General features: G+C 43.8%; 1 protein-coding gene across 1 annotated transcript in view; it reads left to right on the top strand.

Moving 5' to 3' along the window:
* Positions 1-15,217, top strand: part of ZDHHC15 (zinc finger DHHC-type palmitoyltransferase 15) — a 47,434-nt gene extending 32,217 nt beyond the window's left edge. The window contains exons 9-12 of the mRNA XM_044306318.1: positions 8,679-8,805; positions 8,917-9,026; positions 9,502-9,582; positions 11,926-15,217. Of these exons, the coding sequence (XP_044162253.1) occupies positions 8,679-8,805; positions 8,917-9,026; positions 9,502-9,545 (281 nt within the window). The 3' untranslated portion in view covers positions 9,546-9,582; positions 11,926-15,217. The remainder of the gene's footprint in view (positions 1-8,678; positions 8,806-8,916; positions 9,027-9,501; positions 9,583-11,925) is intronic.
* Positions 15,218-16,806: the final 1,589 nt, after the last annotated feature.

The raw sequence follows: 16,806 nt of genomic DNA, 5'->3' as shown, positions 1-16,806 counted from the left end.
TTATGTAAAAAAATAAACTCATGAAACAGGCATGGACAAAAATGATGGTACCCCTAACTTAATATTTTGTTGCGCAACCTTTTGAGGCAATCACTGCAATCAAACGCTTCCTGTAACTGTCAATGAGACATCTGCACCTCTCAGCAGGTATTTTGGCCCACTCCTCATGAGCAAACTGCTCCAGTTGTGTCCGGTTTGAAGGGTGCCTTTTCCAGACTGCATGTTTCAGCTCCTTCCAAAGATGCTCAATAGGATTGAGGTCAGGGCTCATAGAAGGCCACTTTAGAATAGTCCAATTTTTTCCTCTTAGCCATTCTTGGGTGTTTTTAGCGGTGTGTTTTGGGTCATTGTCCTGTTGCAAGACCCATGACCTGCGACTGAGACCAAGCTTTCTGACACTGGCTAGTACATTTCTCTCTAGAATTCCTTGATAGTCTTGAGATTTCATTGTACCCTGCACAGATTCAAGACACCCTGTGCCAGACGCAGCAAAGCAGCCCCAGAACATAACAGAGCCTCCTCCATGTTTCACAGTAGGGACAGTGTTCTTTTCTTGATATGCTTCATTTTTTCGTCTGTGAACATACAGCTGATGTGCCTTGGCAAAAACTTCGATTTTTGTCTCATCTGTCCACAGGACATTCTCCCAGAAGCTTTGTGGCTTGTCAACATGTAGTTTGGCATATTCCAGTCTTGCTTTTTTATGATTCGTTTTCAACAATGGTGTCCTCCTTGGTCGTCTCCCATGTAGTCCACTTTGGCTCAAACAACGACGGATGGTGCGATCTGACACTGATGTTCCTTGAGCATGAAGTTCACCTTGAATCTCTTTAGAAGTCTTTCTAGGCTCTTTTGTTACCATTCGGATTATCCGTCTCTTAGATTTGTCATCAATTTTCCTCCTGCGGCCACGTCCAGGGAGGTTGGCTACAGTCCCATGGATCTTAAACTTATGAATAATATGTGCAACTGTACTCACAGGAACATCTAGTTGCTTGGAGATGGTCTTATAGCCTTTACCTTTAACATGCTTGTCTATAATTTTCTTTCTGATCTCTTGAGACAGCTCTTTCCTTTGCTTCCTCTGGTCCATGTCGAGTGTGGTACACACCATATCACCAAACAACACAGTGATTACCTGGAGCCATATATATAGGCCCAATGGCTGATTACAAGGTTGTAGACACCTGTGATGCTAATTAGTGGACACACCTTGAATTAACATGTCCCTTTGGTCACATTATGTTCTGTGTTTTCTAGGGGTACCATCATTTTTGTCCATGCCTGTTTCGTGAGTTTATTTTTTTACATAATTCTGTTGAAGCATGGTTGAAAAACAATGTCTGACTTTCATTGGTTAACATTTATAGAATTTTAATTTATTATTACTTTTGTCAGATTAAAGTTATTTCTGTGACCATTGTGACTTTTTCTTTCATTGACCAAAGGGTACCAACAATTTTGTCCACGTCTGTATATATATATATATATATAGTTGTATATAATTTTTTTGTTTTTGTTTTGTTACACTGCTCACCTGACAGAGTAGATAATGCTATATCTTTTATAGAGCAGGTCGTAACGACGCAGCTATACCTAATGTCTTTTTTTTTTAATTTATTTATTTATTTATTTATTTTGGATTCGCACAATACATTTTTATTTGTATTTTTTTTTTTTTAAATCATGTTTCTGTGTTTCCATTTTCTGAAAGGCATAATTTATTTTTTGGCCGATTTGTCTTGGGTAGGGTCTTATTTTTTGCTGGAAGAGATGATGGTTTGATCGGTACCATTTTGGGGCACATATGAATTTTTGATCGCTTGGTATTACACTTTTTGTGATGTAAGGTAATATAAAATGGCTTTTTTGGCACACTTTTTTTTACGGCGTTCACTAGACGGGTTGGATCACATGATATTTTTATTGAGAAAGTTGTTACGGACACAGTGATGCCTAAAAAAAAAATCCCCAATAAAAGCATTTTTGAAAAAAAAATCATGTTTTTGTGTTTCCACTTTCTGAAAGCAATTTTTTTTAAACTTTTTTGGGCAATTGTCTTAGGTAGGGTTTCATTTTTTTTGCCGGATGAGATGCCTCTTCAAGTGGTACCATTTTGGGGCACAGATTACTTTTTGATCACTTGGTATTACACTTTTTGTGTTGCATTGATTAAAAAAAAATTGCTTTTTTTACGGCGTTCACCAGACAGGTTAGCGGCGCGTGTGATTTTATACAGCAGGTTGTTAGGGACGTGGCGATACCTAATATGTCTGTATTTTTAAATATATTTTGGTTTTACACAATAAGAGCATTTTTGAAACAAAAAAATCATGTTTTTGTTTCTCCATTTTCTGAAAGGCATATTTTTTTTTTATTTTTTTGGGCGATTGACTTGGGTAGGGGCTCATTTTTTGTGGTTTGAGATGACGGTTTGATTGGTACTATTTTGGTGTACATATGACTCTTTTGATCAGTTTTTATACCATTTTGTGGGAAGTGTGGTGGGCAAAATTGCAATTCCATTATAGTTCACCGTGCAGTAAAAGTACATGAGCCTTTTTATAGATGAGGTTGTTACGAACGTGGCGATACCAAACATGTTTAGTGTTTTGTTTTTTTACATTTTAACCACCTCAGCTCCCCTAGCTTAAACCCACTTAATTACCAGACCACTTTTTACAATTCTGCACTACACAACTTTCGCGGTTTATTGCTCGGTCATACAACTTACCACCCAAATTAATTTTACCTCCTTTTATTCTCACTAATAGAGCTTTCATTTGGTGGTATTTCATTGCTACTGACATTTTTATATTTTTTGATATTAATCGAAAATGACCGAAATTTTTGCAAAAAAATAAAATTTTTCACTTTCTGTTGTAAAATTTTTCAAATAAAACTACATTTCTATATACATTTTTCTCTAAATTTATTGTTCTACATGTATTTGATTTAAAAAAAATGCAATAAGTGTATATTTATTGGTTTGGGTAAAAGTTATAGCGTTTACAAACTATGGTGCAAAAAAATTAATTTGCGCACTTTGACTTTCTGAGCACCTGTCATGTTTCCTGAGATTCTATAATGCCCAGACAGTAGAAACACCCCACAAATGACCCAATTTTGGAAAGTAGACACCCTAAGGTATTCGCTGATAGGCATAGTGAGTTCATGGAAGTTTTTATTTTTTGTCACAAGTTAGCGGAAATGGAATTTTATTTTATTTTTTCTTACAAAGTCTCCTATTCCACTAACTTGTGACAAAAAGTTCAATCTTTTATGGACTCAATATGCCCCTCAGCGAATACCTTGGGGTGTCTTCTTTCCAAAATGGGGTCATTTGTGGGGTGTTTGTACTGCCCTGGCATTTGAGGGTCTCCGCAATCATTACATGTATGGTCAGCATTAGGAGTTTCTGCTATTCTCCTTATATTGAGCATACGGGTAATGAGATTTTTATTTTATTTTTTCCGTTCAGCCTCTGGGCTGAAAGAAAAAATGAACGGCACAGATTTCTTCATTCGCATCGATCAATGTGAATGAAAAAATCTCTGCCAAAAAATGTGCAAAAAAAAAAAAGAGGGGAAAGGCGTCTGCCAGGACATAGGAGCTCCGCCCAACATCCAAACCCACTCAGCCCGTATGCCCTGGCAAACCCGATTTCTCCATTCACATCAATCGATGTGGATGAATAAATCATTGCCGGAATTTTTTTATTATTTTTTTATATATACAAAGTGTTTGCCAAAGCATATGAACACCGCTGCCTCCTCAGCTGATATGCCTCGGCAAACGTATCTTTTTTTACTGCAGAGGAGAAATATCATCTTGCAGCGCCGCATACACCGACTTTTGTGTAATCTGACAGCAGCGCAATGCATCTGTCAGAATGCACATCAGTGCTGCAGCTGGTTGATCGCTTGGTCCACCTAGAAGGTAAAAAACAAAAACAAAAAAAAGGCGAAGTACAGGAAGCCTCTGTGATTGCTAAAAATATCAAAACAGTTTTTTTTTTTTTGTTTTTTTTTATCGCCGCAGCACTTGTGTAGTGATTTGTGCAGTGATAAAAATATAAAAATAAATTTGTCACTGCGGCGGGGCGAGCGTGGGTGAACGCACGTGTGGGCGACCGATCAGGCCTGATCGGGCAAATACTGCGTTTTCGGTGGAGGGCGTGCTAAGGTGACACTAATACTATTATAGATCTGACTGTGATCAGTTCTGATCACTTACAGATACTATAAAGTACCAATGCTGATTAGCGATACGCTAATCAGCGAATCCGTGACTGTAGTGCGGTGGGCTGGGTGCTAACCGACGCTAACTACCTACCAAAGGGGCCTAAACTAACCTAAACCTAACGGTCAATACTGGTGAAGAAAAAAAAGTGACAGTTTACACTGATCACTTTTTTCCCTTTCACTAGTGATTGACAGGGGTGATCAAGGGGTTAATTGGGGGTGGTGGGGGGGGTGATCTGAGGCTAAATATGTAGTGCTTGGTGTACTCACTGTGATCTGTGCTCTCTGCTGGGACCAACCGACGAAAAGGACCAAGCAGAGAGCACAGAAGCCATTTAACACATTATATTTATAAATATAATGTGTTATATGGCTTGTGGTTCGTTATTTTAAAAGTCACCAACCTGCCAGCGCTGATCATTGGCTGGCAGGCTGGTGACCAACTCCTTCTGCGCCTTTTGCCGACCTGCACTGCACATGTGCGGGCCGGATATGCTCGTCATCTCACGTCTTGCGAGATGACACATCGATGCGTCAAGGAGGAATAACCCGGCCGCCCGCAGGACGCATCCCTGCGTTAGGGCTCTTTCACACTTGCGTTGTCCGGATCCGGCGTGTACTCCATGTGCCGGAATTATACGCCGGATCCGGAAAAACGCAAGTGAACTGAAAGCATTTGAAGACGGATCTGTTCAGAAAGCTAATATTACATATTACTGCTTTATTTACAGGCACAATATATGATAAGAAAGATACCAATAATATGTGTTGGCTTATATGCATAGAAAAAACATGTTTTTCAGTAGTGGTCTGCCATGCACATAGAGATCCCAGGTTCAAGTCCCAGGAGAGATGTAAGTTTTCTTTCTGTTATTTTTTATTTTTCCTCTTTTATTTAAAATCATATTATTAAAAAACTTACTGTATTGAATAGTGTTTTGTTTTTTTGCTAAAACCTATTACTGGTTTATTCATAGACACGATGTATGATTATAAAGAAACCAGTAATATTTATTAACTTTAAAAAAAAAAAAAACATTATTCGTAACATAAGGAATAAGACTTTTGAAGTCTCTCCCAATATTCAAACCTGGGATCTCTACATGCAAAACCACTTAACCACTGAGCTGTAACATTACCACACAAAGCAGTATGTTTTTTCTATGCTTATAAGCGAACACATTACCAGTGTCTGTATATTTCTATATTGTGCCTGTGAATAACTCCTCATGCACACAAACTTATTTTGTTTCCGTGTCTGTTCCGTGTTTTTTTTTTTTTTTTTTTTTTTTTTTTCGGATAGGATACGGAGCCATTCATTTCAAAAGGTCCTCAAAAAATGCGGATGTCCGCATCAGTATGTCCGTTCCATAGCCCGCAAAAATAAAATAGAACATGTCCTATTCTTGTTCGTTTTAGGCATTGTTACAATGGATCCGCAAAAAAAAAAAAAACTGATGTTTTTTTTTTTTTGCGGGCCGCAAAACACATTCGGTCGTGTGCATGTAGCCTAAAGCAGTAATATGTATATTAGCTTTCTAAACAGATCTCAGTGTGGTGAAACTATAGTACATAGAGTATATGATATTGCTAGCACACAGCTCTTGGACACCCCCACTGATCAGTTGTTCCCTGCAGCCTCCAGTAGTTGCCGTGCTGGGGTACTGCAACTCTGTTCCCATTGAGGAGAATGAGAGCTGAACTGCAGTAACTCGGGTGCAGGGAACAGCTGATGAAGGGGTGCGGGGTGTCGAGCCACCAATGATCAGATATCAATGACCTGTCCTGAGGACTGGTTATCACTACCAGGAGCCTTGAAAAACCCTTTAAGCATTACTGCAGGCCCTTAGGCCTCTTTCACACGACCGTGTGCTGGCCGTGGCCGCATACGGCGGGACCGCAATACACGGGGCACCGGCCGTGTGCATTCCACATTACTTGAATAGGTCCGCAAATCTGGAGATGCGGTGCGGAATGGAACTGAAGCATGGAACGGAACCCCCCAGAAGCACTACCAAGGGCTTCTGTGGGGTTCCTTTATGTGCTTCCGTTCTGCAAAAAGAGAGAACTTGTTCTAGCTTTTTGCGGAATGGACGGATCGCGGACCCCATTCAAGTCAATGGGACAGCGATCCGAATGCGGCTTCCCCACGGTCAGTGCCTGTGCATTGCAGACCGCAATTTGCGGTCCGCAGCACGGGCACAGCCAGCACACGGTCGTGTGCAGGAGGCCTTATGCAGAAGGATTAGCTCTTCTTGTCATCTCTCACCAGAGAGCAGCTAGGAAAAAAATCACCATTCGTAGTCTTTGTGCAGCTGGTATGATACAAATTTCATTTCTTTGCTTGAAAACTGCAGCAACGCGGCTAATATTATAATGGTGTGTTGCTGTGGCAACCCTCGCACAGACTTCTCTAACTCCCAAGTAATTATGAAGCTTTATTGCAGGGGATTATTGCTTAATTAGGAGCATTTTGTGTGCAAAGTCTGAGGTTGCCTTGCACTATATATTCCACTAGTACATATCCTCCTAAAAAATAACGAATAAAAGGCCTCCCTTGTACTCGTGCCCTGTACTGCAGGTTTTATAACAATATAGTCTGTAATACAATATGTTGCCAGTCCTCAAGAGCACTGGTAAATGTGTTGTAAATGAGGCCGTAAGAGCAGAAATATAAAGTGGCTCTATCAGGATTCTCACGCAGAAAGATGGACTGTTACTGTACGGCAAACCTAATTATTTTTTTATGAAATGGCATGTAGACTATTTCATATGTCCATTCCTTATTCATTGATTATTATTACCTGTGATAATATTGCAGTATCTTCCAATGATCTACTATGTGCACTTGGAGCCTAAGCCAGATTCACACGTGTATTCTGGATGTGGGAATCCCAGCTTGATCATGAGTTTACTGACCTGAACACACAACATCATGGGGATATATTAAACCTGTGGTCAGACCAGGAAACGCATCTGGAATATGGATGTATGAATCCGGCCTTAAAGGGGTTGTCCACTCCTTTACAGGAGATGGCCTATCCTCGGTCCCTTCAGTGGGAGCAGAGCTGCATTAACCAGTGCTGTCCACTGCACAACGCAGAGAGCTGTTTAGTTGCATTGCCGATGTTACTGCAGAACAGCTGATAGGTGGGGTGTGTGGAGTTGGTCTCCCACTGATCATATACTGATGGCCATCACTTGTAATGGGGTGGACAACCCTTTTAAGAACATCCATACCCAGTAGAACTAATTAGGAACAGCTGTAAGGCTGATAGATAGAAAATGTCCTATAATTTTCTGCAAAATGCGGACCCGTTGAAGTCAGTGGATGCGCAAAAAATGCAAACTGCAGAATGGATATGGTCGTGTGCATGTGGCCTTATTCTCAGTTGTCCATAGAGTGCACATGGAGACAGGAGTTTCTGCTCAGTCACTATATAGGAGATTAGCCAAGTACTGTGCAGTATAGACGTAAATAAAGCACTTTAGTGAGATATAATACTTTCTATTAACTGAGATAGTTTGTTTGTGTGTGTCTCTCTCACCGCTGCTCCTCCTCCTATCTTTGTCTCCCAAAATGGATTTAGCATAGAATTCGGAGAGTATGTTAGTTTAGGAAAGTGGGGAGCAGGGATAAGAGGAGAAATGTATTTCTCTATAAAGCTTCTATTTGCTTGTATTATTGATTTTATAGAAAGCTGCATGTCCGTTTAAATCTGCTTTATGACAACACTGCCCCTGATAGAAGTCGCAACGGGTAACCTTGTCATTTCCTCAATAGTACAGCCTCAATGTTTGGGCCTAGCTTTTAGCAATCATATCTTAATGATTGAAGTGAAAAAATGTAGAGATGAGTCAATTCAGATAATATCAAATTCATTCATTATTGGTCCTCTGGATGGCTGGCCCCTCTTCTCAAGAGACTCCCCACCCCATTGATTGACTGGCGAGACATCTTGTCTAGCACCATTGTTCCAAGTATCGGTGCAAGTGTACAAGATCTGCTGCTGCTACCTGAGGAGTGTAGATCATGTGCCGCTGATGTCTGGATACACTTATAAGTGGAGCCAATGGCTTTGTGTAGAGAAGTGCCACCTCCACTTCCAGGTGTACCCAGACTCCAGAGGCGGTATCTGTGCTCCTCAGGTAGCTGGAGCAGATTTTCTGCATTTGTGCAGATATTCGGAGAAACTGTGCTGGCATGAGATTAACAGGGTCAGACGAGATGTCTGGCTCTATCAATTAAGGGGAGGGGGAGTCTCTTGAGCAGTGGGGTTAGCCGCTTGGTGCTCCAGAAGGCTAATTTTGAACAAATTTGATTAGTTAGAATCGATTTGTTCATCTCTAATAAAATGCACATGAAACATCACTACTCTCCCGTCATTGCCTTAGCACACCAATAACACGTTCATTTACTTTTGCAATTTTTAGAGGCCTTTTCAGCCCCGGTGTTTCCCAGTGGTTCTGATAAGAATGGCTTCCACTTGGGCATCCGAAAAAACCTGGAGCAAGTGTTTGGGAAGAGGAAAAGACTTTGGTTAATTCCTGTTTTCACAAGGTACATTATATGGTTTTGGGTTTCTAATTAACCCTAATTAATCCATCCTATCTTTCACAGTACTGCGTATTCGGTGCCCCTCATCATTCATAGCCTCTTCTCTTTTCTTAGCATTGGGGATGGACTTTCATTTCCAATGAGGATGGTTTCTGAATCTCAAAACCCACTCCTAGGCAGAGACAATCAATGGGATGATGAAGGCACAGATGACGAGAACCCAGGTATTTTACTGGTCACTGGAAGGAATTGTAATTCTCTTGATCTGGGCATCTTACCTGACTGCTATTTATTATGCCTGATTTCTTCTATAGCTTGTGTGTAATTCTCCAGCTAGTTCCGTATTATCTTGTAGTCTTTTTATTGAGTCTGCATATATTTACTAACTACTGGGCTTACAGGAGAGAAGAACTGTGACAGTGAGAATAGTGCAGAATAGTGCAGTAGTACATACAGAAGATAGACGTGTAGCGATGGTTATGATCTCTTGGGCTACAACGGTTATCAAAGCTGTTGTTCAGTTTGGAAAACCCATAAGGTAAGTTGGGACCTGAATGGTGAAGAATTACATAATGCCCTTTGAAATCAATGTGGCATGCTGCATAGGGGGACGCCCTCTGTTATCTCTTCGATATGTCATTTCTACTACCCTTGCTCCAATGATGTGTAAAGACTAATTGGCCAATACTTTCTCTTCAGTTTCTCATGAATCATCACACATAATCCTGGAAATGGACACATAGTCATCTGCAGATCATTAGCTGGGAGTTGTTAAGATTGGTAAGTCTGACATGCATGTGACTTGTCTTATATTTTTTATGATTATCTTCCCGCATTCTGTTCAAGACATCATGCACATGTCCTTGTTACAGATCGGTAACATGACACATAATAGACTATGAGCCCATGCTGTTCCTCTAATTTTATACTTAGAGGCAGAAGTATTCTATATGAATCCGTGAGAGAGAAAATGTAGCATGCCCCATCACATGCTATATTATACAGGTAGTATTCTCCCATATAAGCATTGGTTCTAGATGAGAATATGGTGCCTTATAGAGGCCTTATCTGGTGCCACTTGGCGTGCCTACAGGCTTATCATTGGCTGTAGGGCTGCAGTAAACTATTATTTTAGTGATTGAGTATTCTATCGATTATTTTTTACGATTAATTGAGTAATCTAATAAGAAAAAATGAACTAATAGACTGTTTTCCTTTATAAAAACTCAGACCCCCTGCTATCAGTCCCCAAAACCCTTCGTCCCCCCCCCCTGCGATCAGCCCAAGTGCATCAGTTCCCCCCAGTGCCTTCAGCTCCACTCCCCCAGTGCCATCAGCCCTTCCATGCCATCCATTGCCATGTCCCCCCAGTGCCATCAGCCCTTCCATGCCATCCATTGCCATGTCCCCCCAGTGCCATCAGATCAGCCCCTCCATGTCCCCCGGGTGCCATCAGATCAGCCCCTCCATGTCCCCCGGGTGCCATCAGATCAGCCCCTCCATGTCCCCCGGGTGCCATCAGATCAGCCCCTCCATGTCCCCCGGGTGCCATCAGATCAGCCCCTCCATGTCCCCCCGGTGCCATCAGATCAGCCCCTCCATGTCCCCCCGGGTGCCATCAGATCAGCCCCTCCATGTCCCCCGGTGCCATCAGATCAGCCCCTCCATGTCCCCCGGTGCCATCAGATCAGCCCCTCCATGTCCCCCGGTGCCATCAGATCAGCCCCTCCATGTCCCCCGGTGCCATCAGATCAGCCCCTCCATGTCCCCCGGGTGCCATCAGATCAGCCCCTCCATGTCCCCCGGGTGCCATCAGATCAGCCCCTCCATGTCCCCCGGGTGCCATCAGATCAGCCCCTCCATGTCCCCCGGGTGCCATCAGATCAGCCCCTCCATGTCCCCCGGGTGCCATCAGATCAGCCCCTCCATGTCCCCCGGGTGCCATCAGATCAGCCCCTCCATGTCCCCCGGGTGCCATCAGATCAGCCCCTCCATGTCCCCCGGGTGCCATCAGATCAGCCCCTCCATGTCCCCCGGGTGCCATCAGATCAGCCCCTCCATGTCCCCCGGGTGCCATCAGATCAGCCCCTCCATGTCCCCCGGGTGCCATCAGATCAGCCCCTCCATGTCCCCCCTGTGCCATCAGATCAGCCCCTCCATGTCCCCCCGGGTGCCATCAGATCAGCCCCTCCATGTCCCCCGGGTGCCATCAGATCAGCCCCTCCATGTCCCCCCGGTGCCATCAGATCAGCCCCTCCATGTCCCCCCGGTGCCATCAGATCAGCCCCTCCATGTCCCCCCGGTGCCATCAGATCAGCCCCTCCATGTCCCCCCGGTGCCATCAGATCAGCCCCTCCATGTCCCCCCGGTGCCATCAGATCAGCCCCTCCATGTCCCCCCGGTGCCATCAGATCAGCCCCTCCATGTCCCCCCGGTGCCATCAGATCAGCCCCTCCATGTCCCCCCGGTGCCATCATATCAGCCCCTCCATGTCCCCCCGGTGCCATCAGATCAGCCCCTCCATGTCCCCCCGGTGCCATCAGATCAGCCCCTCCATGTCCCCCCGGTGCCATCAGATCAGCCCCTCCATGTCCCCCCGGTGCCATCAGATCAGCCCCTCCATGTCCCCCGGTGCCATCAGATCAGCCCCTCCATGTCCCCCGGTGCCAGGAAGGAGCGCTCTTCTTCTCCGCGCGCTGCACTGCATCCTGACGTCACACAGCGTCGGGTCATAGTGTGCGCTTACGTGTGTCAGATCCAGTACAGTGGTATGGGCCGGTGGCTGACCACAGAGTGGTAAGTAATGGCAAGCGCTTCACTCCCGCTCCGTGGTCACATGACACAAACGAATCCTCAATGCGAAAAATTAGCTGTATGCTAGTTTTCTGGCTCCACGACACAAAGACTGGTGCATGAAACAAATCTTGCAATTTTATAGAGCAAGAGGCGATGGCCATTGTAAGACACCTCCTTATTATTGGGGAAACAGTAGAGTCGGGCAAGAAGACTCTCACCTGTTCGACATTTCCAACCTTATGTTAATTAGACGTAACTATATAATTAGGGTAGATTTTAAGTGATTTGCATGCAGAAAATTAAGTTCTGATCATTTCTGTATTGCAGGGGCCAGAACCCTGGGAATATTGCATATAACATCGCCAAGCTAGAAGATCGGCCCATCCAGACATGGCACAGCTGTAGGATGTCATCCTCAGGAACGGTTCCGTCTGTGTTCTGCCCTTCATTTTAGGAGATTGTATGTATTTGGTGGGTGGGGAAAGAGGCACAGGACCATATTTATTAAAACTCTGTGCATTCTTTTTATGCAAGAGAATTTTTCAGTTGCACAGTGATGATGTGCTTTAAACTTTTTATATTATAATTTATTGATTTTTAGACTGTTTTTTTTTTTTTCATATTTACTTGTAAATTGACGCTGGAAGGGCATTTCCTTGTAAGATCTCTAAGCAATGAAGTAATGTTATTCTGTGCATACATACACTGGAGACTGTTGGGATCTGTACACAATTTCCAGTATAGATTGAGGTGTATTTCATGTCTTGGTAGGTGGGATTTTTTGCACTGTAGAGCAATGCTGGGCAGATTCAAAACCAACTTGGTATCTCATGTGCCCGCTTTGTTCTTTATCTCAGCCTAAATCCATTGTCATTTCTGTACCAAAGCATTACTTCTGATATATCAGGGGCCAGAATACTAATTCCGGCATCAAATAGTCCAAAAGGTCTGACAGACAGCTTGTTTCCAGTGCAAAATTGCATAATTGCCCTGGTTGTCTAAGAATACTCTGTATATACCTTTTCTATGATTGTCTGATACTCCAGAATACTTGATACTGTACCACGTCAGATCACATTAACGCCGGAATAAAGGAAGTTACGGTCTGGTAGATTCCTGATTGCACCACAGTTGCCTGGAAGTGAATGGTGTGATTTGTACATAATTCTGTATGACACAACAGCAGCACCATCCCTAGAATTACATCCATTATAACCTAATGCGTCCAAGGCGCTTGTGTGCCCTATTCCTTACTGCTGCAGTTGGACTCCTGTTCTCACGACCATATCCGGACGTGGTCCGTGTACTGCCCTTATTGTATTTGAAAACAATGGTATGTGTTCTTCGTTTGGCGGACATGTTCTATCTTTTTGCAGAATGGACATACAGATGCGGAAAGCACACGGATAATCCGCCTGTTTTCTGCACCTTTATGTCCGTTCCACAGAAAGATCGAACATGTCCTATATTTGTCCGCAAAACGTGGACTGCGACCCTTGAAGTCAGTGGCTAGGCAGAAATGTGCAAAGGATGCAACACGGACCACATCTGTATTTTGCGGATCCGCGAATTGCAGACTGCAGAACTGATATGGTTGAGTGCATGGCGTTTTAATCAGAGACTATAATTATGTGGGTATATGATTTCCATGATCCCTACTTGTTATGTGTATTATTTGTAATGTATGCTCATTCATTTGCAGATTGCCCAGTATTTGTATGTGATGATGGGTTAACTTTTTTCAGTATTGCGTCCATAACAGGAGAACTGGGAACATATTCTCTTGATGCTTGACCATAGTTAATAGTGAAAAGTGTAACTCCACTTAATCATAACTACTGACGCGGTCACCAGTGTTATGCTGTCCGATCTGAGGGCAGGATAAACTGGTGAAAGAGACCCTGAAGCAAACACTGGGTTACTTACTTGGACTGACCTACTTGTGTTCTTAAGTAGCTCCCGCAGGAGCCGAGTGCTGGCGTCAGCACAATACTGTGCATGCGCCAGGGAGTCTTTCTAGTCATAAGCTCTCGGATGCCTCGTGAATGGCTGACAGCCCTCATCAATGATATGGGGGTGGTAGGAGCCGGGAGCTGATGCATATGAGGACTCCTTGTGCGTGCACTGGATTGTGCTGACAAAGCACGTGGGTCGCACTGGAGCTGCTCAGTACTGATCTTTAAGAAAACCACCAGGTTAATCCCAGTAAGTAACCAAGTGTTTATTTTAGGGTCGGTCACCAGTTTATTCTGCCCTCAGATCAGACAGCATAAAACTGGTGACAAGTTCCCGAATAGGGCAGCAAAAATGGTGACAGATTTCCTTTTAAGGCTGTGAATAAGCAGCAACACAAATTGCATGAAAATGGTGGTGACAATGCAACTATAATCAAGTCCGACAAAGAAAACAGTTGGTAGAGATCTAGCTTTAAAGGGGTATAACCATCTCCGTACAGACCAGAACAAACTCCATTGGCCTCACTATCAAAACTATCTGAGCCACTGCTTACAAAAACATACAGTGGTATAGTATACAGTTGCTTCAGAATTTTTTTTTTTTTTCAAATGTCCTAGCCAGTGGGACCTGTGGAGAGAGCTTTACTTAACTTCCCCCTGAGACTTTGTTCAGGCCCTGTGACTCTTGGGACGTTTTCACAAGACTTCCGTACCCTACATGGACTCGATCACGTGTGCCTCTGCAGCCAATGACATGTCCCCAAGTAGCAAATCACTGCTGGGTCGTGTGCCACATCACCATTGAGGCCAGTTGTTGGCTGCAGTGGCGCAAGTCACCTCTTCTGTTCAGGAAGTTTACATGTGGGGATCGGACACCCCAGGAGCCACAGAGCCCGAATGGAGCAGTGAGTGTAGTGTAAGTGTAGATCTCTTCACAGGTCCCACTGGAGGACGAGGAGCGCATAAAAATAAAATAAAAAATCCTGGACAACCCCTTCAAAAGGGTTATCCAGTAATTATTATTGATGACCTATCCTCAGGCTGGGTCATCAATATCCGATCAGAAGAGGCCGGTGCTCTGTGAGCGCTGTAGCCTTTTCCTAGACCACGTGACGTCAATGTACATCGGTCACATGGCCTAGTTGCCATGAAGTGAATGGGGCTGCACTGCAATACCAAGCACAGCTGCTATATTATGTATGGCACTGTGCTTGGAAGGCCCCTAGAGCCCTGGGGATCGCAGCGGCAGCTCCTTTAATCAGCTGATCAAGGGGGGTTGGGGGGGTGCTGAGACTCTGCCCCTCCACCAAACTGATGATGATGACCTATCCTGTGCTCATTATCCATCACAGGATAACTGCTTTGAGCCGCCTATACTGTGTGGACTGGGCCCAGAGAGGTCCATAGGAAAATATATGTTCATGGTGGTAGAAGTTTCTGCTAGGAACTTTTAATAAATGAGGCCTTATATACAGTACATATACTGTTCTGGCCACCATGTATTTTAATAAGATGTTCCAAAGCTTTCTAAATTCATATAGAGAACCCCTTTAGATTAACACTTTAAGGCTATTTTCACACTCTCGTTTTGTACGGATCCGTTTGTATTATCTTTAACATAGCCAAGACGGGTTAGTCTTGAACACAATTGAAAGTCTATGGAGGACAGATCAGTTTTTGATTGTGTCAGTGAAAACAGATCCGTCCCTATTGGCTTATATTGTGTGCCAGGGCGGATCCGTTTGGCTCAGTTTCATCAGACTGACACCAAAACGGAATGGAGACTGAACGGAGGCAAACTGATGCATTCTGGGCGGATCCTTTTCCATTCAGAATGCAAACGGATCCGATTTGGACCGCTTGTGAGAGCCCTGAACGGATCTTGCAAACGGAAAGCCAAAACGCCAGTGTGAAAGTAGCCTAATCTGAGGCAAATGGTTCTGCAGGTCTCACATCACCGTAATGTGCTGCACTTTACTAGGGGCAGCAACGCGCATGACTGTTTGAAAGCGAGTGATGACAGAACAATTCCTCCATCGTGCACCACAGCCATCCCGAGAAGTAATATTCCTGATTGCTGTCATTTGTCTGAATCAATACACTCCATTTGTATAAATGTTGGATCCAACCAGAAAACGGCTGCTGCTGTTCTCTGCAGGTTGCAGCTGCACGCCATACAGATAATGGAAATGGGCTGCTTGAGAGTCATTTTTCTTATTGTGCGCTATGTTCCTAAGCAGGACTGGAACTACTCTAGGCCTTTTTTATGTTTTATACTGTGATTATTTTTATGCTCTTGCAGGGATTTTTTTAAGGGACAATAACCTTCATTTCCTCAATGTTTTTTTTTTTTTTTTCCTTTTTATTTGCTGCCTGTCAAATAAATCAATGTGTGTAATTTAACTACCATTGTGTGCAGTGTTGTCTTGTAATGTCCAGGATTATTCCACACAGTGCAGATTGTAAAGCTTAATGATGATTTTTTTTTTTTCAATTACTTCGACTTTAAGGCCCCTTCCGCGCAGGTGCAATGCGTGACGTGAACGCATAGCACCCACACCGAATCCTGACCCATTCATTTCAATGGGTCTGTGTACATGAGTGTTTTTTGTTTCCATGCTTCAGTTCTGCATTGCGTGAAAAACGCAGCATGTTCTATAGTCTGCATTTTCACGCAGCCCATAGAAGTGAGTGGGGCTTCAGTGAAAAACGCATTGCATCCGCAAGCAAGTGCGATGCGTTTTTCACTGATGGTTGCTAAGAGATGTTGTTTGTAAACTTTCAGTTTTTTATCATGCACGTGAAAAACGCATCAAAACACATTGCACCCGCACGGAAAAAACGGACTGAATTTGCTTGCAAAATGGTGCGAGTTTCACTGAACGCATCTGGAGCCAATCCTCCACACTCGTATGAAAGGGGCCTAAAGGGAACCTGTCAGTAGATTCATAGTGCCCTAACCACAGGCAGCATTAAATCCTGACAGGCTCCCACATTACAAGGGACTGTGTCTTGTTCTACAAAACTGCAGTGTCTGCTGGGTGGGTCATGCAACCCCCTTCCCCAGCTTGATATTTATTTGTATATATCTGTATAGGGAGAAACCTGTCAGCGAAAATGTAAGTAAATATGTAGGGGCCAGCCTACACCCCCCTCCACATCTTCAACAGAATGAAGGGATATACAGAGGGGTGCTGGGAGGGGCTTGAGAACTACCAGGGGGGGATTTGATTGGTGATGATGTCATCCTGTA

The sequence above is a fragment of the Bufo gargarizans genome, chromosome 9 (genome assembly GCF_014858855.1).
Source record: "Bufo gargarizans isolate SCDJY-AF-19 chromosome 9, ASM1485885v1, whole genome shotgun sequence".
In the NCBI taxonomy this organism is placed as follows: Eukaryota; Metazoa; Chordata; class Amphibia; order Anura; family Bufonidae; genus Bufo; species Bufo gargarizans.
Note: the sequence above shows the minus strand (reverse complement) of the source record. Positions and strands in the feature narration are given on the sequence as shown.